General features: G+C 38.0%; 1 protein-coding gene and 1 long non-coding RNA gene across 2 annotated transcripts; one reads left to right on the top strand and one right to left on the bottom strand.

The window, feature by feature from the left end:
* Window positions 1–2,560: 2,560 nt before the first annotated feature.
* On the top strand, window positions 2,561–8,827 carry LOC140999314 (interferon-inducible GTPase 5-like). Its single transcript, XM_073469649.1, has 4 exons — window positions 2,561–2,651; window positions 3,614–3,646; window positions 5,669–6,190; window positions 6,832–8,827. The coding sequence occupies exons 1-4, from the start codon at window positions 2,561–2,563 to the stop codon at window positions 7,455–7,457; spliced, it is 1,272 nt and encodes a 423-aa protein (XP_073325750.1). The 3' UTR covers window positions 7,458–8,827.
* Window positions 8,828–10,087: 1,260 nt separating this feature from the next.
* LOC141000132 (uncharacterized) lies at window positions 10,088–14,483 on the bottom strand. The gene is made up of 4 exons (XR_012179517.1): window positions 14,421–14,483; window positions 12,363–12,452; window positions 11,979–12,004; window positions 10,088–10,636 (listed from the first exon to the last, which is right to left on the bottom strand). It is a non-coding gene; the product is annotated as an uncharacterized lncRNA (long non-coding RNA).
* Window positions 14,484–22,628: the final 8,145 nt, after the last annotated feature.

Genomic DNA, 22,628 nt, shown 5'->3' with positions numbered 1-22,628 from the left:
GTTCACTGTCTGTATAAAAGCAGCAGACGCTCAACAAGTAAAAACATACAATGTCATGACAAAAAGTTTCAGTTATAAATGCAGCAGATTTCAAACACAATCATTGTTTAATTGTGGGAAAAGAAGGTAAATAACAAACAACAGCTGTGTTTGTGACAAAGACACAGTTTACCACAGTTTAAATTTAAACCCAGAACCAAAGAAAGAAATGCCCACTTCACGACCGATGGTGAAGCCTGTTCCCAGCACCTTTACCTGAAGACCTGAAGGACCGACACCAACGCCGGTGTCTGCAGACAGACCAACTTTAGCTTTCGCAGGCCCAGCTGAGAGCGAAGCACTGGCCAGTTCTGCTTTAGCAAAAGCTCTGGCACCTGTCTCATCAGAGTATCCTGCTCCTGCACCGATGGTGGGCAGTCTGAGCTCAGCAGCCACCGCTCCTTCTTCAGCACGAAGATAACCCAATCCTGCAGCAGTGTACCCTCCTTTCCCCTTTACAGCCTCATCGTTTTTGTCGGTACCTGCATAGGCACCAACATTAAAATTTCCACTAGGCTCGCTGTTGAAACACATTTCTCTGCCGACAGCTTGAGCTGCTTTGTCTGCAAACAGAGAGACACTTCATTTAATCTCAAAGACGACTAGAGAACAATAGTATCTTCTCAGTGGTTAAATAAACTCTCATAATTAAAATCATTTTACTTGTTGTTTGTTTTCAAAATATAATATTCTCTATTAAATTTTGACTTTCTTCTCTGTATCTCATGACCTTTATTCTCATAACATTACAACTTTTTCTTAAAATATCAACACTTCACCCTCTGAACCCCAAGCATTTTTTGTATTTGTCACATTTTTCCTCACTGGGCTCATTTCTCATGAATATAACAGTCCTGCACCTCTGTGAAAAGAGGTGAGGAGAAGTAGACAGTGCCTTTTACGCAGTTTAACACAGTTACAATGCCATAAATCATTGAAAAAATGACTTCCTTTGATAATTTATCCTGCTGAAATTGATTTAAAACAAGAGGAATCTATACAACATTTACAACATGGCCAAAATTACCAACATTGGAAAAATGTAATACAATGTTTACAAAGTTTTTTTTCCAGGATCTGTTTTGGTCGAACAGTTTGTTTTTGGAGAAATTTTAAATGAGACATGTAGAATAAAGTGATTTTGATGAAATACTATTTTAAGTTAGATTTGTTTATTCTTCCTGGCAGATATGTCACATGATCACATTTACTTTGATTTATGGTGTAATTTTAGTGATATTTGAAGAAAGTGTGTTGCATGTTTCAGAGGGTTAAGTCCCAAAATACAATTTAACCAACAGCCCAGTGGAGTAAATGATCTATTTGACTGACAAAAAACATCATTAAAACGTGAATTATTTGTGTTTGAAAGAGAGAAAAGGGAAACTTTGTTATTTGCTTTTGCAGGTTAATATTCACATGAAACTTGTCACATTCACAAATATTTTCAGTTTTCAATTTATTTAAATTCACATAAAATTAAAGCTCCAATATGATTTGTTAATACTTGGCTGTCTCTTGTGATTTTCATGTCACCATGTGCAGCTGCACAAGTTGTCTACAAACCGTTAACTACAAACTGATATTGATCAGTTTCATCATCGGGCGTATCTGAAGTTATTTCTGCACACAGTGGAGAGGATTTCCTACTTTGTTAAAGTAAACAGTAAAGTGAAAGTATGAACCTCAGGGAAGATGTAGCCTTTACTATAAATCTGTGTGTGTGTGTGTGTGTGTGTGTGTGTGTGTGTGTGTGCATGCGCAGTGTTATAAAAAGTAGCCAAAACTCATACTTGAAGTAAAGATATCATATTAAAAGTCACTCATACCAATAGGACTCATGTGACTTGAGTAAAAGTCTCAAAGTATCTGATATTAGCAGCTGGTGGAGGCTAGACCTGAGCCAAATCTCCATCTGAACTGAAGACTTGAGTTCATCCTGTAAACATTCACTGCTTCTGGGATCAGCTGTGCTCACAGGTAAATTTAACTCTACATCTCTAGCTGCAGGATGTTTTGTTAAAAAGATAAATAAGACAATAAGAAGTGAACGATGCTTAAGTTCTTTGTTAAATGTCTGCAAACAATGATAAAGTTGAGTGGATCCAGCAGAAGTAACAGGAAGTTGTTGGAAGGAAATGAAGGAAGCAGGAAATGATCACATTGGTGCATTTTATTTTCAGGAAGATGAAAAACTGGTAATTTTCTATGTTGTATAAAAGCAGTTGACAATCAAGACAGTAATAATCAGAAAATCACTCATCAAGTTCATCAAAGTTTTTTATCTGCAGCGGCAGAAGTAGTTTTATGTATAAATTCTGAAGGGTTTTACCACAACTTAAATGAAAGTTCACACCCTAACACAGAAATGCTTGGATTTGTACTGATGGAGAAGCCTGTTCCCAGTAACTTTGCCTCTACACCTCTTGGACCGATGCCGACGCCAGTGTCTACTGCCAGTCCTATTTTAGCTTTCAGTGGACCAACACCTGCTGAAACACTCGCCACTTCTGCTGTGGCCATGGCTCTAAGACCCGACCCCCAAGAGATCCCGGCTCCTGCTCTGGCGTTGGGCCCCTTGACCTCTACATCCAAAATGCCCTCCTCAGCACGTACATAAATCAATCCTGCAGCAGCGTATGCTCCCGCCTTTTCGTCCTCAGATAGATCATCAAATGCATCAGCACCTGCGTAGGCACCAGCAGTGATGGTTTTAGGAGGCCGCTTCATGTTTTTCTTTGTCTTTATGAATTCAGGGTCACTGACACACACGTCTCTTCCGACACGTTGAGCTGCTTCATCTGTGAACAGAGAAACGCTTCATTTAGTCGCAAAGACGACCAGAGAACAAGGTGTCAGTGGAAAATCATTATAATACTTTGAAAAAAGATCTTTCAAGAACGTCATTGAACAAACATAATCTGTAATTCATATTCTGTTTGTTTGTTTGTTTAAATGCTAATAGTGCTTCATCCATGATGTCAACGTACAGTCTTTACTTTTGTAAGTGTCACACCAGTTAGAAACGGATATCAGTCACATAACACATAACATCTGAAACCCTAAACACTCATTGGTCGAACACATTGTGATAACAAGTTACATTTTATTTGTTTCCTCCAGTAACTTTTATTAATGGCAAAAAGTTTCTATGGTTTGCTTTGAAACTCACAAAACCCAGCCCCCAAAACAGGTGTATGTCAGGGTCGACTCTCATGAATCTTATGTAGTCGTTTTCTCATGATTAATCATCTTGTTATTCTGGGAAAACAACCTCTGTTGATTATGACATAAATAACTCCTGATCTAAAAAAACAAACAAATAAGATTTATCACAGGAAAATGGATGAAATAATATGTTAGACTCATGACCCTTCAGGGCTTCTGCACCGTCTTCTTTACTGTTTTTCATTCTAATTTTTTATGACAATTCCCTGTGTGACCAAGCAAGATTGTCTAATCTCATCTAACCTTTGATTTTGAGGTACTGATGTGTCAGACCAACACAGAAAGTAGTTTCTTATAGGCATAGATGTCATTTACACTAAAAACACTGGGAACACTGGTTCTGGAGATTATGACCACATTTTATCGCAGAACCTGATACGTACAGTACTCTATGAAATCAGGCTCACTGCCTACAACATGTGAAGAAATCATCTTCATTAGATAACTGTGTAAAATCAGAATGTAATAGAGTACAATAGAGTATGCAATAGCTAGAGTAGTCCTTTCTGCCTCAGGTTTGCAAACATGAATTATAATTGATTCTCCTGTGACCTGTGACAGCCCTTAGTGGAGGAGATGGACAGGTGTGACTTTTAAGTTTAAGCGTAAGCGTATATTTTTGATTGATTTTCTTGTGTCATGACATTTTTCTTTTCAAATTTGAACTTTATACTTTTATACATTACAACTTTTTCTCAGAATATCAACACTTAAGTCCCAAAATCTCATCATAACCAACTCCCCAGTACAGTAAAAGTTCTATTTTTGGACAAAAAACAATTTAAAAATGTTTTCACCTACTTTTGTCTGAAATAAATAAAGAAAAGGGAGACTTTGTTATTTAATTAAGTCAGATTCAATTCCTCTTTTAAAATCTACAAAAGTCACATAAGACGTCAAAGTCACAATTACTCCATTGATACAAAAACAGATTTAGTAACCTTTTAACTTTAGTGTACATGTGATCATAGACTAGGTACTTCAGCACACTTAACAAAAAAACAAAGTTTGGGCATGTGGAGTTTCCCTCCAGTGAGATCTGGCAGCTCGTAGTGACACTTTGATTCACTGAAGTCATAAATGGAGTCTATTAGAAGGTAACCTGTCTCATCAAAACACCATTTTTCCTAAAGGAAAGTATACACTTATGTTTCTGGATGATGTTTGCTTACCTGACATCTTCAGGACAAGAAGTTTACTGTGAAAGAAAAAGAGGAAATGTCAGCAGCAGATAAGAACCAGAGTTTCTCTGTGAGAACGACCTCACGTGGAATAAAACTAACTGTGGTAATGAACATATTCTGTACAGATCTATAGAAAATGATATTTTATAATGCATTTGGAAAGCCATAAAGCATGTACACATTTAGTTGACATATTAAAGCTCACATGATGGATTTCTTACCTGAATGAGGTTCCTTTGTTAACAGGAGATGTTGTGTGCTGCGTGCACTGAGCTCAGCTGTTGGGGTGAACACACTGGGGTGTATAAAAACCAGAGGGGAGAAGAAAGTGAAAGTATGAAAAAGCTTAACCACAGCCTTAGAGGGAGGGGCCAAACAATGAGCGGTTTATCATCAAGAAAAAGCAAAAGTAAACGTAACTTTTGAAAAGCCAAATCCAAAAATGCTCAAAAAATATCTGTACAGTGAGTTACAACAATCAGTGAGTTTGTTGGTGTGTTCGTCTGTTGAACAGAAATCTGTGAGCCTTTTTCACTTGATGTTGATGTTGGGGACAGTAATGAAGTACATTTACTCAAGTACTTTACTCAACTACATTTGAAAGACAAATATTGTACTTACACATCATGATGTTGACATCTCTGTGTTTTTTTGTTTTTTTGTAACACCACTGATCCGAATGAAGTCCTGAGTCTTGTTAATGCCTTTCATTTGGGATTTGTGGTTTAATAACAGGAAGGGTGTCCGAGTGTTGAGCTGTTGAGCTGTAAAACAGGAAACGGATGGGAGGAACACACAAACAACTTTGTCTCAGCTTCATTGCATATAAAGTCGTTCAAACCTACGAGCTGCAGTCTCGATATTTTTCTTGAAGACACATTCTCCACAACAGCATCAGGCAAAGTCGTCACTCTGTTATTACAAAGTATGAACCTAGGCTTAATTAAAATCTTATTGGTCTGACTGTATTGGTAATTCTTTAATGTTCCACTGGGGACAAATATACACCACATCAACTGTATATATGAACTGGCCTCAAGACAAAATGTAATTTAAGTATTTATTTTCCATGCTATTTACTTTCCATACCTTGGCAGTGATATCTCCAAACTTTGCATTCTATCTATGTATGTGCATGATGGTGGATAATGGTGTACTTTCTTTTTCTTATTTTTTACTGCAGTTTTCCACGATCATCATGGACCATGAATCAGAAGAAGAAATTAAAGAAGCTCTACAAAACAACAATCAAGACTTAGCTATTGCAAAGGTCCAAGAGCATCTGGACAAGCAGAATAAAATTCCACTAAATATTGCCATCGCAGGAGAGACCGGCTCTGGTAAATCCACCTTTGTTAATGCCTTGAGAGGCATAGACAACATGGCTGAGGGAGCTGCTCCTACTGGTTGTGTAGAAACCACCTCAAAGCCTACACCATACTCCCATCCAAACTATCCCAATGTTACATTGTGGGATCTTCCGGGTGTTGGCACCACCAAGTTTCCAGCTGCTAAGTACCTGAAGCATTTTAAATTTGAGCAGTTTGACTTCTTCATCATCTCAGCAACTCGCTTCACCGAAAATGATGTGAAACTCGCTAAGGAGATCAAGAGGATGAAGAAAAAGTTCTACTTTGTTCGCTCAAAGATTGACGACGTTTTACGAGCTCAGAAACAAAGTCAGAAAGATTTCAGTGAGACCACGACTATGGCAACAATCAAGGAAGACTGCATTAAAGGTATGTGACTTATGGAATCATTTATAATAACTGCAAAATTAACAACTATGTCAATCATATATATTTATGTATATTTATATATATTCATAGTATATTTATCTGACCTCAATACACCTCATTTTCTAGTATATGGACAGACTTAGACTTTACACATGTATCGATATGTTGTTGTCATCACCAGTTGAAATGGCGTTCCTATTTATTGAGACAATTTTTCATATACTTGCATATTTACACTCAGCATAATTTAGGGATAAATAAAGTAAGTGATATGAAATCCTCAACAAAAACATGAAAGACTCTTTTTTTCTTCCAAATCAAGTAGATCAGCCACAGTGGCTCAGTGTACTGCAGAAATTCTGTTTGGAGGAACGTTCAGTCAAAGCAACAGCAACAATAAGTCGCCCAATGCAGGCGTCTGACTTTCACAATAATACTTATTAGTTATTCAATTTACCCGAGTTGAAAAAGGAGAGCACATGAGATCACAGCAGTGTTGACAAAGAAAATTCAGGGGAGCAAAATAAAAACAAACTAAACTGAAGTGAACATATTATTGAGTACATTAAAAAAAAACAATCTAAATGATTTCATCATTTTATAAAACTAATGATCAAACCATTTATTCCTTTTTGACACAGGTCTTCAGAAACTAGGTCATCAGTCTCCGCAGGTCTTCCTGGTGTCCAGCTTTGAGCTCCATCTGCATGACTTCACTCTCTTAACCGAGACACTAGAGAGAGAACTTCCTGAACACAAGAGGAACGCTCTGCTGCTTGCCCTGCGCAATATCAGCCAGGAGATCATTAACAAGAAGAAAGAGGCTTTCCAAGCCCAAATAAAGTATGTTGCTGCTCTTTCTGCAGTTGTAGCAGCTGTACCAGTTCCTGGGCTTTCTATTGCTGTTGATTTAGCTTTGCTGGTTGGTGTTGTCACACGATACGTATTTAGTTTTGGTCTTGATATCCCATCACTGAAGCGTCTGGCTGTAAGGACAAGTGTGCCATTTGATGATTTGAAGGCTGTCATCATTTCACCACTGGCTGCAATCGAAATATCCCCTGGTCTTATCCTCAAGGTGACGGCTCAATGTGCAGGCACAGCTGCATTAATGGCAGCAGAGGAAGGGACCAGATTCATTCCAATAATTGGAATCCCAATAGCAATGGGCCTATCTTTTACCACAACTTACAGACTTTTGAATTTTTTTCTCAACGTGCTGGCTGATGATGCTCAGAGGGTGTTGGAAAGGGTCCTGGGTTTGTAACACCACAGAGTGATATCATAATAGACTGGTTTTAGTTGTACATTTAAGGGTGCTCCGGTCAGAGTTTTTGGGGCTGATCACTGGAAGAAGTATCGCTGATACCGATCACCAATCAAAAGGATGTTTCTTCACTTTATTGTCATCTATAGTTGTAAGTTATTAATGGTGTAGTAAATTACCCATTAAAATGTTGAGGAAAAAACTTATTATTTTAATTTTATACTGATTCAAAGAAAAAGCTTAAAAACAAAAGAGAATCAAGAAAAAGTGAATCGGACGGATAATTTAGGAAAAATGTATGTGTCATTCTCAGTTGTCTCTTTGTGCCTGAAGCCACTACACCACTACCTGGTCACTGCTCGACGTCATTTATTTACTGTAAACTGAAATTGCAGTCCATCGTTTAAAACTCTGTCAGCTGTTGGCTCCGTACGGGTCTCGACCAATCGGCGTCACATCGTCCCCTGTTTTTACTGAATGTAATTGTTGTTACAGCAACAAGATTTGAAATGGTATTGATCACAGTGTACAAAGTGTCTCTGTATGTTGTGTTGAAGACACAAATTTGACCGCAAGCTAGAATTTATTCATATTCAGAAAAAACTTATACATATGGTTTTTAAGTATAAAACACATTTTATTTTTAACTTTGTTATTCATTAATGATAGTGTGTGTGTGTGTGTTTTCTATGAATCAATTAAAGCGAACCTTAAGTATTTGTATCACATAGCAGTTGAGCTTTAACTAAAACATTTTGTCTTCAGCTTTTCTCATTTCTATAATATCTGCAGCTCTTTCAGCAACAGACAGATTTTAGTGCAACTGCTCAGTCACTTTCTGTCCAGTCAGTCTGTGATGACAGCAGACCTGTAGTAGTTTTTTTTTTTTTTTATTTTGCCATGTAAAAGACTCGTATCACAAGTATTTTCATGCAAATCATGTCACTGAAGTGGGTTCAGCTGGAGCCCCTAATTGTTTTACTGTTGAATATAAAAGAAGGACTTAAGTTTACAATTACATTAAATTTGCCTCACTTTGCTGTCTGAAATTGTGCCTGTGCTCGTTTCCTGATAGGGTTGAGTTTCATTTTATGAAAGTGTACTACTTGTTATAAATGTTTTTTTCTTTAGATGAGGTGGTCCACTTGTAAAACACAGTGGGAGATCCTAAAGTATGTTAACATTTGTCAAATCAATCAAACTATTGGAGTATAAAATGTATTGGTCTATCTCAGTGGCTTTTGTTGACTGTCATACTTTACTATAACGAGTTATCTGTTTTCCAATTATGTCTTGATTATTTTTTCATTTGCTCATTTTGATTGACCAGCAGTTTTATTGGTAAAATATTAAACTTCCAATTATATGAACTATATGGATATTTGTCATTTTTGTCTGATCCAAGTTGTTCACACATTATTTTTGTCATTATACACGGTGTTTGGGAGTATTTCTGCATATGTGGAAACAGTTGTATGAAGGCCCTTTGTGGCTCCAGGAGCTGCATGAAGTCTGATAAATGGTGTCACTTGACTCTGCAGGAAAAAGTGAGTTTACCAAACCTCTGAAGAACCTCCTAATCTCAGCTAAGGCCACATCAGCTTCTACTAGGCTTTATGTGATGCAACGAAAGCTAAACAAGTACAATAGTATAATATCACTGAAAATTAACACTAAACCCATGTTTTTCTGAAGAAATATTCAGGCGCCTGGCAAATAATTGTCATTTTATGACCTTAAAATACCCCTGCCTGAGAGTAACTGGGGCAAAAACTCCTTATAGTTAATTTATGTCCGTATTTACACCAACTAATCTTCCACTTCTGTATATATGGAAACATTTACAATTGTAAACACTGAGTCACTGATCATATAAAAACAGGTCATCATGTCGCTTTAATCTCTGACTATTCATAACTAAAGAATTGCTTTTTAAAAATAATATATATTAATGTAAGTAAAACAGCAACATGACTGAAAGTTTTTACCTGCACAGAGACAACATTTACCCTCTGACAGGTGGCAGGTGTTCATTTAATCCCCTGCCACACATACAAACATCAAGCCAACATGCCAACTCAACCTGAAGACACAAGATTATTTGAGTGTCCAGTAACTTTAATATTTCGAGTGAGTGCTGTATGCTGTGTTTTCACCACAAGGGGGCACCTGTGAGCCGTGTTTAGTGAGACACATGCCTGCACTGCATCTTTAGATGAATATGACTCCTATTCCTGCTGTCATGTGTTTTAATTTCTGTTAGTAAAGACAAAAACACAAGATTATTGGACTGCACAGCCACACCTGGATCTTTACCTGGAAAAGTAAACACAAACTGAATGACTTAAAAAGGACTCACAGTGAAGAGTCTGCAATATCATCAGAGCAGCAACCATTCATTTAGCTGTGTTTAAACTGATCAACAGTCATTGTGAATATTTATGTGAATGTTTGAGCTTCACATAAAAGCTTTAACTGAATTGTGTGAAGCTGGTTTTATGTCACAAAATCATTATGTTTGGATTTCTGGCTGCTGAGAAACATTACAAGACTACTGACAGTTCAGATGTGCTCAGAGGTAAATTTAACTACACATCTTATACTTCAAGAGAAGAAAATGTAATACAGAATCAGAAGTCAACATTTCTTTAATGTTCAGACGTCAACAATCATGATAAAGTTGAGAGGAAGCCAGCAGGTAGAACAGGAAGTTGTTGCCATGAACAGCACAGTACGCTTATTTGTGTATTTTATCTTCAGCAAGAACAAAACACATTTTTCTACTACGTTCACTGTCTGTATAAAAGCAGCAGACGCTGAACAAGGAGAAACATACAATGTCATGACAAAAAGTTTCAGTTATAAATGCAGCAGATTTCAAACACAATCATTGTTTAATTGTGGGAATAGAAGGTAAATAACAAACAACAGCTGTGTTTGTGACAAAGACACAGTTTACCACAGTTTAATTTTAAACTCAGAACCAAGGAAAGAAATGCCCAATTCACGACCGATGGAGAGGCCTGTTCCCAGCACCTTCACCTGAAGACCTGAAGGACCGACACCAATGCCGGTGTCTGCTGCCAGACCAAGTTTAAGTGTCACATTCGAATTTGAGAGTGAAATACTGCCCAGTTCTGCTTTAGCCATAGCACTGGCACCCGACTCCAGACAGAGTCCTGCTCCTATGCCGACATTGGGCCCTTTGGCCTCAGCACACACCAAGCCATCTTCAGCACGAATATGACCCAATCCTGCAGTAGCGTACGCTCCTTTCCCCTTTACAGCCTCATCGTCATTGTCGGTACCTGCATAGGCACCAACATTAAAACTTCCACTGGGCTTTCTGTTGAGAGAAATTTCTCTGCCAAGACTTCGAACTGCTTTTTCTGCAAACAGAGAGACACTTCATTTAATCTCAAAGACGACTAGAGAACAATCATACCAGAGGAAAAAAAGTTTTGTGATGTTGAGATTCCAAGAATATACTTTGAAAAAAGAAATGGGAATGACATTTAAACTTAACATTTATGAGAGAAAGCTTGTTACAAAAACAACATCGGGTCAAAGTCTTAAGAGAGTCATAAAGGATGAAACTTTTCAAAAGTACAGTTGTCTCTACTTCTGACGGACTCACGACAGTTAAAAACAGATATCAGTCCACAGAAGACCATCTGATATACTGGACTTCAGTCTGATTTGTTAGTTTAGGGTGACAAGTCATCAAGGACTCATCGAGCCAGATTGTTTCAATTCCATCAAACCTTTTACAACCGAGGAACTGATGTGTCAGACAGTATCTTCTCAGTGGTGAAATAAACTCTCATAACTACAATTATTTAACTTATTGTTGTTATTTGTTTTCAAAATATAATATTCTCTGTTAAATTTTGACTTTCTTCTCTGTATCTCATGACCTTTATTCTCATAACATTACAACTTTTTCTTAAAATATCAACACTTCACCCTCTGAACCCCAAGCATTTTTTGTATTTGTCACATTTTTCCTTACTGGGCTCATTTCTCATGAATATAACAGTCCTGCACCTCTGTGAAAAGAGATGGGGAGAAGTAGACAGCCCAGTGGAGTAAATAATCTATTTGACTGACATAAAACATCATTAAAACGTGATTTACTTACCCTCATCGTCTGTGTTTGAAAGAGAGAAAAGGGAAACTTTGTTATTTGCTTTTGCAGGTTAATATTCACATGAAACTTTCACAATTCACAAATATTCAATTTGTACAAAAACAAAGATAAACTTGACATTTTGACTTTACTGTACACATGTGAACATACACTATATTAAAGGTTTATTTAACTTGAAGGAACTAAAAATCAAAGTTTGGGCAGTTTGTTTCCCTCCAATGAGATCTGTCAGCTCTTTGTCTCACTCTCAGTCACTGAAGTTATAAATTAACAAGAGGCTTATTAAATGTAAATGTTACATCTGTCTGCTCAATACACTATATTTTTTAAAGGAAAGTATACACTGACGTTTCTGGATGATGTTTGCCTACCTGACATCTTCAAGACAAGAAGTTTACTGTGAAAGAAAAAGAGGAAATGTCAGCAGCAGATAAGAACCAGAGTTTCTCTGTGAGAACGACCTCACGTGGAATAAAACTAACTGTGGTAATGAACATATTCTGTACAGATCTATAGAAAATGATATTTATAAACACAGACAAAAATGTATTTGTTCATTAATGGTCAGTCAGCATCATTGTGTTAGTGAAGCTCCTCCAACATCTTCTGTGAGTCAGTTGAATAAACAAAAGCAAGAACAACACATACGATACAACAACAAACAAAACAATAACTGATGCATGCATGCATGTAAAATAAGATTTAAACCAGCATGTATACATTTAGTTTAGGATCTTACAAGATGGATTTCTTACCTGAATGAGGTTCCTTTGTTAACAGGAGATGTTGTGTGCTGCGTGCACTGAGCTCAACTGCTGGAGTGAACACACCTGGTGCATAAATACCTGACGGGGGAAGAAATTGAAAGTTTGAATCAGAGGAGCATCATAAAACTATCATAAAAACACACATGTGAAAAGACAAAAAGATAAAAACAGGTCAGTAAAACGTAAGTGAAAGTAATTATGAAACACAACAGGAATGAATAATCAATAATTAAATATTGACCGTGGTTTCGTGAATAACTTCTGAGTTGTGTGTGTTGTTGTCTTAAAGCTCATTTCAACAACAGTTCTCACAACATCCATGTTTGATAATTATTTGTCTTCCATCTTCATTTTCTGAATATTGTAAATTAGAGTGGCTACATGCAGGATTGTAGAAATGCTGAAGTCATGCCCCGACCCCCACCCATCCATCTAGTACATTTTGAAGACTAAAGTATAAATCTGTGCATTTCTCTGCATTTTGACTGGACCAATGATTGTTTAGGAAATAACATCAGAGCCGGCACAAAGATTAAAAGTGGACTCACATTCTGACAGAAGAAGAGGAAAAGCAACAAATATGTCCAATTCTTACTTACTGACATGGGCAACACTTTATGACCATCATTAATAAATGGTACATTTATAGCTCATTAGATTTAGTTAAGTCTCTTGGATGCTCAGGACAAATTTCAACCTGATCCATTGAAAAATCAGCGTTTTGGTGAGGCTTCAAATACACATACAAAGAAATGATGACATTTAGCTCAGAGGACCTAATTTTACAATGTCCTATGACTTTAAAGGGGCACTACGTAGTTTTGGAAAAGAAATTCAGCCTCAGAATTTTAATATTTACAATATAAATGAGGACACAAACTCAGAAATATATATATTTTTCCCATAACTGAATAAACAAGCTGTTCTCAGAGGAAAATTATATCCCCAAAACACTGTTTGAAGCTAGAAAGGTGGCAGGGTCCGCCACATATAAACAAAGTAAAACAATATGAAGTTGTGCTGTCCTTTAAGGTCACTTTGTTCATTCAGTAGTGCACCTTTAATAGAAGTTTTTACATGAGTTATTTCAGTAAAATCTAGGACATGAACAGGGACGAGTGAGTTCGTCTTTAATTACTTTTCTATCTTATCTATCTTAAGTTGACGTACTATGATTCATTTGATCTCTGTAAATATGACAGTAAAGATTAAACTCCTGTCCTTTCAGTGCAGCAAAGATAAACGTACTTTGGAACATGCTGATAAAAGATGAAGGTCAGCAGCTCATGTACGACTGTGCTGATGTTGTTTTTTTTGTTGTTTTTTTTTTGTTTTAAGATGAGCCTCCACGATAACGCACAAAGACACAGTGACTAATTTACCTTTGGATTGATGATATGATTTTATTGTTTACCTATAAATCATTGAATGGGCTGGCTCCAACCTATCTTAGCTTTTACAACTACAAGCTCCATCAAGGTGACTCAGCTGAGAGTGAAACACTGGCTGGTGCTGCTTTAGCCATAGCACTGGCACCCGACTCCAGAGAGAATCCTGCTCCTATGCCAACATTGGGCCCTTTGGCCTCAGCACACATCGAGCCATCTTCAGCACGAATACGACCCACTCCTGCAGTAGCGTACACTCCTTTCCCCTTTAGCAAGGTGACAACCAAAAGCACCTGGTCAGCAGACCAGGGGAGATCGCGCCTTTACAGTTGCAGCCTCCAAACTCTGGAATGAGCTGCCTCTGCGTGTTAGGCTGGACTCCACACTGCCTGATTTTAATTAAAAATACATTTAGCAGATAAGAACCAGAGTTTCTCTGTGAGAACGACCTCACGTGGAATAAAACTAACTGTGGTAATGAACATATTCTGTACAGATCTATAGAAAGTCAGTTGAATGAACAAAAACAAGAATACAACAATAAACATAACAATAACTGATACATACTGCACTATTTGGTACATATTGTAAGATACCAGTCAAACCAGCACGTATACATTTAGTTGACATAATAAAGCTCACATGATGGATTTCTTACCTGAATGAGGTTCCTTTGTTAACAGGAGATGTTGTGTGCTGCGTGCACTGAGCTCAACTGCTGGAGTGAACACACCTGGTGCATAAATACCTGACGGGAGAAGAAAGTGAAAGTATGTCAAGTCTGACCACTTAGGAGGTCCAGTTACATTGATGACAGCTGCTGACATCATGTGGTTTTATTGATTAGGATGTTTATTTCAAAGTTCATTTCTGTTGGAGTAAGTGAAGTAAAGACTTACAGGAAACTGAAGGCTTCACAATAAGCCTGCACGTTTATTTTAAAGCTTCCCCCAAAGGCCTTCCTGTAAAGGCTTTAGTTGAGTTGACAATGGTGTGGGATACAAATACTACAGTATATAAACTTTCATGTACATTAACTTGACTGAAGTCACTTTTAAACTGTCAACTTTTTGTCTGATTTCTTCTGCCAGTCACCACCTGTTATGCACCAGGTCAAATGTTCTTTCTTACTTTGGTTTATGACCAAATATCTGCTAAACTAAAGACATTTCAATCTGCTGATCAGCACATGTCAGCATGCTAACATGCTAAACTCAGAGGGCATAAAAATATCAGCAGTGTGTTACTGCAGCCACTGAACTAAGTACTGGAAGCAGCAAGTGTGTACTTTTGTCACAAGTATTGTACTTTGCTAGAGCTCGAGTCACATGCAGTGTTTACAATTATAAAGATTTCCATATATACAGAAGTGGAAGATGAGAAAATGTGACCTTACTCTCTTTCCGTTCAGTCAAAGATATCAGCCTCGTGGTGGAGCTCCAGGTTTGTTGTCTTCAGGTGGTGTGGATTAACAAAGTGATTCAAGTTAAAACCGGTCTTGTTTTCAGTTTATTTAAATTCACATAAAATAAAGCTCCAATATGATTTGTTAATACTTGGCTGTCTCTTGTGATTTTCATGTCACCATGTTGTCTACAAACCGTTAACTACAAACTGATACTGATCAGTTTCATCATCGGGCGTAACTGAAGTTATTTCCGCACACAGTGGAGAGGATTTCCTGTGTGTGTGTGTGTGTGTGTGTGTGTGTGTGTGCGTGTGTGTGTGTGTGTGTTATGAAAAGTAGCCAAAACTCATACTTGAAGTAAAGATATCATATTAAAAGTCACTCATACCAATAGGACTCATGTGACTTGAGTAAAAGTCTCAAAGTATCTGATATTAGCAGCTGGTGGAAACTAGACCTGAGCCAAATCTCCATGTGAACTGAAGACTTGCGTTCATCCTGTAAACATTCGCTGCTTCTGGGATCAGCTGTGCTCACAGGTAAATTTAACTCTACATCTTATTAGATAAAGTTGAGTGGATCCAGCGGGAGGAACAGGAAGGAGATGAAGGAAGCAGGAAATTATCTCATTTGTGCATTTTATTTTCAGGATGATGAAAACCAGTAATTTTCCCTGTTTCTATGACAGTAATCAAAGTAAGTTCATCAAAGTGTTTTATCTGCAGTGGCAGAAATAGTTTCATGTATAAATGCTGAAGGGGTTTACCAAAACCTTAATGAAAGTTCTTGTAAAATTAAAGTACTGGCAATTATATTAATACTGAAGCATCAATGTGTAAGCAGCATGTTACTGCTGTCGCTGCTGGAGGAGGAGCTAGTTTGAAGTACTTTATCTACAGTTTTATATATATAGGGACATCAGATGAACCCAACGGGTCGTGAGATGTTTTTAGTTTTTGGACTTTTTCACTTTTTCTTTTTGGTGAGATATTGGATCATTTAAACAGAAGTTCTGAGGAGAAAAAACACTATTTGAGTGCACAACGTGTCACATTTTAAAAGCTTGTGGAGTGGAAGCATAAAGTAGCATAAAAAGGAAGTACTCAAGTAAAGTTCTTCTAAATTCTACTTTAGTACAGTAGTTGAGTAAATGTAGCCTACTTAGTTACTTTACACCACTTATTATAACCTTGTGATCACACCTCTGCATTCATGCACAAAACATGTATTCAATGAGCACTTCTCTCACATGATGCCTGCTGTTTGCTTTGATTTATGAAAATGCAAAGGCTTGAAAGTATTAATCACAAAACGGGATGGGAATGGGAGAGCATTATAACTGACTAACTTAGCAGTGCTAACACTAGCCCTTTTCACACAGAGACTCTGCATTATCACTGCAGGCTCGCCTTTACGCCGCCTTTGTTTGTCTACACTGAACCGAGCAGCGCCGATCTTAAGCAGCTCCAGCGTGTCATTTCACACGGCATGGTGGCGTTGCAGAACCAAGAGGTGTGACAGCACACATCATGATGTTGACATCTGTGTGTGTGTTTTTTTAACCCCGCTGATCCGGGCCTCTGGCATTATTAGTGGGCTGTGCTACGCAAAGCCCACTATGGACACCTCTATAGCAAAGCTATAGGTGTCCATAGTGGGCTGTTTGTTATTGCTCGCGCCTCTTTTTATTATTCTTCGTCCTGTTTTTTCGGCACTTAACTTGCCCCGCACCGTTGAGCGCCCACAAACAAAAAATACATCAAAACGTGCGGCATGATCGGGCGAGGTGTGCTATTATTTTTATCTCCAAAAAATTAATTTTTCGCGTCGTAAGACGCGAAAAACTGCAACAAATTTCCCATAAGGAATGAATGGGACGAGGAAAAAAACCTCAAAAAATCGGCGACGTTTTTCAAACATCTCCTGCTCTGGCCTACGTTCACCTAGAAACACCATTCAAACTTTAAAATGTAGGCACAGGTCTTGTCTATTTAAGTCGTATTTGAACTTTTTTCCCACAATGTTTCGTTTTTGAACGGTGACCCTTTAAAGATGGTGAGTTATTTTGGGAAAAATTCAGGATTTATAATGGGTGTGTATTGCGGAATGTTCGTGCAGAGCCAACTGCCAGAGTGGGAGAGACTCAAAAAAACTCTCAGAAATTCTCTCTTTCTCTGACGACCCCAGCCACAAATTACACAGTAGTTGTCTTCTTTCTCCCAATGTGTCTACTTTATCAGTAGGATTTACGGTTTTTGATTTATCTGCCCCTAACCGGCAAGAGTAGCTCTCAACTGCTCCATTTTCTCCGATGTTAATCGGGAGGAGGACTTTCCAGGATTTTCCAAACTGCACCTGTTTTTAACTCGCTCCTATTACCACATTTTAGAAGCTAGGACCACAAAAAATTATGGCTGTGTTCTTTAAGGCCTTTCTGGCTTGATGGTGAAGAAATTTTGCCCATATCATGTTTGGTTTTGAAGATATAGCAGTAGTTTGAAGTCCTACTTCTGAGCCAAAAGTCACTCTCAGATCAGCTCTGTCACAGACAGCAGCTGTGGTCACAGGCCGTTGCTAGGGCTTCCTGACAACCACCGTCATAGCAACCGAGATCAACTGGGCCAGCAGAGACACACAATTAATATTCACCCTGTCTAATTTTTGGCGCTTAACTCGTCCCGCACCGTTGAGCGCACACAAACAAAAAATATATCAACACGTGCGGCTCGATCTGACTCGGTATGCTATTATTTATATCTCCAGAATATTAATTTTTCGTGTCGTGAGACACGAAAAACTTTTCCATAAGCAATGAATGGGATGAGGTCAAAAAACTTGCAAATCTGCCACTTTTTCAAACATCTCCTGCTCTGGCCTACATTCACCTACAAACACCGTTCAAACTTTAAAATGTAGGCACGGGTCTTGTGTACTTAAGTTGTATTTGAACTTTTTTCCTACGATGTTTTGTTTTTGAACCCTGACCCTTTAATGATGGTGAGTGATTTTGGAAAAATTCAGGATTTTCAATGATTGTGTATGGCAGAATGTTGATGCAGCAGGCTGCAAGAGCCAAATGACAGAACTCTCAGAAATTCTCTCTTTCTGTGACGACCCCAGCCACAAATTACACAGTAGAACCGTGATTTTTCACAGAGTTGTAGCCGCACTTGTCTTCTTTCTCCCAATGTGTCTACTTTATCAGTAGGATTTACGTTTTTTGATTTATCTGCCTCTAACTACAAAGAGGCAGACAAGAGTAGCTCTCAACTGCTCCATTCACTTCAATGTAAATCGCAGGCAGGCAGGCAGGCAGGCAGGCAGGCAGGCAGGCAGGCAGGCAGGCAGACAGACAGACAGACAGGCAGGCAGGCAGGCAGGCAGGCAGGCAGGCAGACGACACAAACACACACAGAGACAGACACACACAGACATGCAGCGCAGCACAGCCCACTCTCGCGATTTCCCAACGGGGAATTGTCTAGTTGTTATCTACAGTTGTTAGTTATTAGTGGTGTAGTAAATTACCCGACCAAACGGCGTCACACCGTCCCCTCACTCAGGGGGGACAGAAAATTATACTTTTCATGAACAGACAATCCCAAATCATACATTGAACAGGCTACTTCCAACTACAGTATGTTGATTGCAAAAGAGCGCATCTTCTCATGTTGTTGTCATAGTTAACGTTCCTTGGTACCGGTCCTTCAATGCCCTCAGTCACTAACAGCTTTCTGGTAGGAGCTTGCGGATATATTGCACTGGTATCTGTATTGATATTGGCAGGGTAGAGCTAGTTAGCTGTTAGCAGCCAGGTAGCAGCAGAGTCCTGTGCTGTGTGTGGCTGTGGCATTGTAGCAGTGCACAAACAAACTGTCTCGGGTTTATCTGATGGTAAATGAACGTTTATCGGCCGATAACGATTTGTGCCCTCCCAATCGGAGCACCCTAATGTACATTATAATGAACTGAAACTGGTTGTGTTGTCACTCAATGAGAGAGTTTGCTCATGTCAGAGATGAGCCAACGATTTGTGCAAAAAATGTATATTCTGTAATGAGTAATTGAGTTTTTACTGAATGTAATTGTTGTTACAGCCATGAGATTTGAGATGGTATTGATCAGTGTACAAAGTGTCCCTGTATGTTGTGTTGAAGACACAAATTTGATCGCAAGCTAGAATTTATTCATATTCAATTTAGATTCATATTCAGAAAAAACAGTTTTACATATAGGTTTTAATCACAAAATATGTTTTATTATTAACTTTCTTATTCATTAGTGATAGTTTGTGTGTGTGTACTCTATGAATCAATTAAAGCTAATCTTAAGTATTTGTATCACATAGCAGTAAAGCTTTATCTTAAACATTTTGTCTTCAGCTTTTCTCATTTCTATAATATCTGCAGTTCTTTCAGCAACAGACAGATTTTAGTGCAACTGTTCAGTCACTTTCTGTCCAGTCAGTCTGTGATGACAGCAGATCTATAGTAGTTTTTTTGTTTTTTTATTTTGCCATGTAAAAGACTCGTATCACAAGTATTTTCATGCAAGTCATGTCACTGAAGTGGGTTCAGCTGGAGCCCCTAATTGTTTTACTGTTGAATATAAAAGAAGGACTTAAATTTACAATTACATTAAATTTGCCTCACTTTGCTGTCTGAAATTGTGCCTGTGCTCGTTTCCTGATAGGGTTGAGTTTCATTTTATGAAAGTGTACTACTTGTAATAAATGGTTTTTTTTTTAGGTGAGGTGGTCGACTTGTAAAACACAGTGGGAGATCCTAAAGTATGTTAAGATTTGTCAAATCAATCAAATTATTGGTAATTGAAATGTATTGGTCTATCTCACTATATTGACTGTCTCCCAATTATGTCTTGATTATTTTTTCATTTGCTCATTTTGATTGACCAGCAGTTTTATTGGTAAAATATTAAACTTCCAATTATATGAACTATATGGATATTTGTCATTTTTGTCTGATCCAAGTTTTTTACACATTATTTTTGTCATTATACACATTGTTTCAGCACTAATTAAGTGAATGAGTTTCTAGAAGTAGCTTATCAGTGGAAGGTTTATCTGTGTCTGAGAGGACGCAGGCTGTGATCCTGTTCACTAACTCAGAATAGCAGTGTGCAGCGGAAACAAACTGAGCCAAGTGCATCGTGGGGAATCCTCAGTGTCACAGAGAATACGTTCCCTCTGCAGCTGAATAAAGCTAAATACAGTCCAAACTGCTCAGAGGAGACATTAATTCTGCACGGTTCACATAGAGGACTCAACTTTGCTTTTGGTTAAAGAGGTGAAGTGTCATGATTTTATGCATCAAAGCCTGTTAACAGGTGTTTGGGAGTATTTCTGCATGTGTGGAAACAGTTGTATGAAGGCCCTTTGTGGCTCCAGGAGCTGCATGAAGTCTGATAAATGGTGTCACTTGAGTCTGCAGAGTTTGAAAGAAGTGAGCTTACTGTTGTGTTCAGGTTTTTGGCGGACCCAAATGCAGAGGACGGAGACGGTACTTGTCAGGTGGCAAAAGGATTTATTTTTGCAGAGAATTGGGTGGGAGGTAAGTTGAGGTGTGTTTACTGGAGCACTTCTCATAACATGACAGAAACATGGCACACAGTCAACTACATACCACCTGTGGCACTATATTCTCTGAACTAATGAATAAACCACATTTGGCCTCGGCTATGCTGCCACCCAGAGGACATCTTCCAACATAACACGATATTCTCAATCTTCTACAGGGACACTTACCAAACCTCTGAAGAACCTCCTAATCTCTGCTCATGGCCACATCGGCTGCTACTTGGCTATGTGTGATGCAACAAAAGCTAAACAAGCACAATGTAGAGTAGTACAAAGTTCATATAAGGTCACATTTTCTCATCTTCCACTTCTGTATATGGGTGTGTGACGTGACATGGCAGTTTTGCTGTCTTCAGTGTCAAACATGTATAAATATATTTGTCAAAAACCTTCTCAATATTGTGCAGAAGATTATGCTTTATATGAACATACTCAACATTAAAACAGTTCACTCATTTTTTCAGAATTTTCAGCCAAACATAACAAAACTCATGTGGTGTGACTGTCCGGCACTTGTTTCTCAAAGTAAGAACTTGAATAAAGCTAAGAAAAATAAATGCAAACATTCTCAAAACAATACAGAAAAATAATACAGATGTCTATTTGTGAGCCTACTCTTTTCAAAGTCCAAGCATAATGTTTTGAGTCAGTTCTGATCAAAAAGATTTTGTCCCACAAATCAAAATCACATGGTGTGACACTATTTTGGGATATTTCAACGGGCAGCTGTTTTGACATCCTTGGGAATGAGAGGTCCTTCTTCAGCAAGGTTGTTCAGTACTATCAATACCAGACAATGACAGGTTTCTGAGGTGAGTTATCATTTTTATGTTTTCAATAAATCAGATTTTGTTGGCACTCTGACAAAAGTCCTACTTCCAGATGTCTTTTGGTGTGACACATTTTTCCTAGAAATGCAAAAGAAATTTGATTGTTTTTGTCATAATTACATGTAAATCTATGTTGCTTTGTTATAGCTAGCATCTTGTCAGCATGTTAATGTGTAGCTACAAGACTCAAAGTTGCGCTAAGTGCAGAAAACATAATATGGTGTGACACTTTATCATATGGTGTGACCTGTCTGCCTGTCACGCCATATGATTAGATTGTCACACCATATGATACGAATTGTAATTACCTGCAGATATAACAATAAATAACAAAGTCCAATGTATGTTTTGTCCTTTTAAACATTTGTTTGCATCCATCATCACATAAAAGCTGTAATTATCCACAATAGATTGTTTAGTTTAGTTTAGTTTTATTCGGTGATACAGATTTCTAGTTTATCAGACAGACTCAGCAGACCCCTTCACAGAAACCTTAGAATGCTGTTTAAGTCTAAACAATGTTTTGTCTTCGTCTTAAACCATACATTCCCTTTTCTTTTGTCAGCTTGAGGCAAATAATGACACCCTGCGAGGAGAGAGGAGTTGCTGAGGCAAAGAAAAGAAAAGTAAACGACAACGGTCTGTTTCCATTCGCTGACCAATAGGAAGGTCTGAGGGAGGGTTTTAGAGGGTGCCTTCATTGTTGATTCAAAAGGCCTTGGGGCAGATTTCTTGAAGCCTGGCAATACATGATATCTCAAATATCATTGGACTAGAACACTGTAGGCAGTGCAACTAAGAGGAACGCAGTTATGAAATGCAGAGAATCTCATCTCATCTCAACCCTAATTAATATTTCCTGCCATATGAGTGATCAGTACTCACCAATAGGTAGTTCATACATGTTTTGCATTGACACATGGTGACATGATCGTATGGTGTGACACTATATCATGTGGTGTGACATTGTGAAAATAACATACCTTTATTAATGAAAAAATGTGAAAATGTTCATGGAATATATAGAAAATA

The sequence above is a fragment of the Pagrus major genome, chromosome 7, assembly GCF_040436345.1.
Source record: "Pagrus major chromosome 7, Pma_NU_1.0".
Taxonomy (NCBI): domain Eukaryota; kingdom Metazoa; phylum Chordata; class Actinopteri; order Spariformes; family Sparidae; genus Pagrus; species Pagrus major.
The sequence above is the reverse complement of the archived record's forward strand: the minus strand, read 5'-3'. Positions and strand labels throughout refer to the sequence as shown.

What these genes read in the sequence shown, in the direction of transcription:
- LOC140999314 (XM_073469649.1), top strand. Translation starts at nt 2,561, where the DNA reads ATGGCTCTAAGACCCGACCCCCAAGAGATCCCGGCTCCTGCTCTGGCG. An exon ending in TTTATCGCAGAACCTGATAC is followed by an intron (nt 3,647 to 5,668) that starts GTACAGTACTCT and finishes ATGAATCAGAAG; the next exon opens with AAGAAATTAAAGAAGCTCTA. An exon ending in CAAGGAAGACTGCATTAAAG is followed by an intron (nt 6,191 to 6,831) that starts GTATGTGACTTA and finishes TTTTTGACACAG; the next exon opens with GTCTTCAGAAACTAGGTCAT.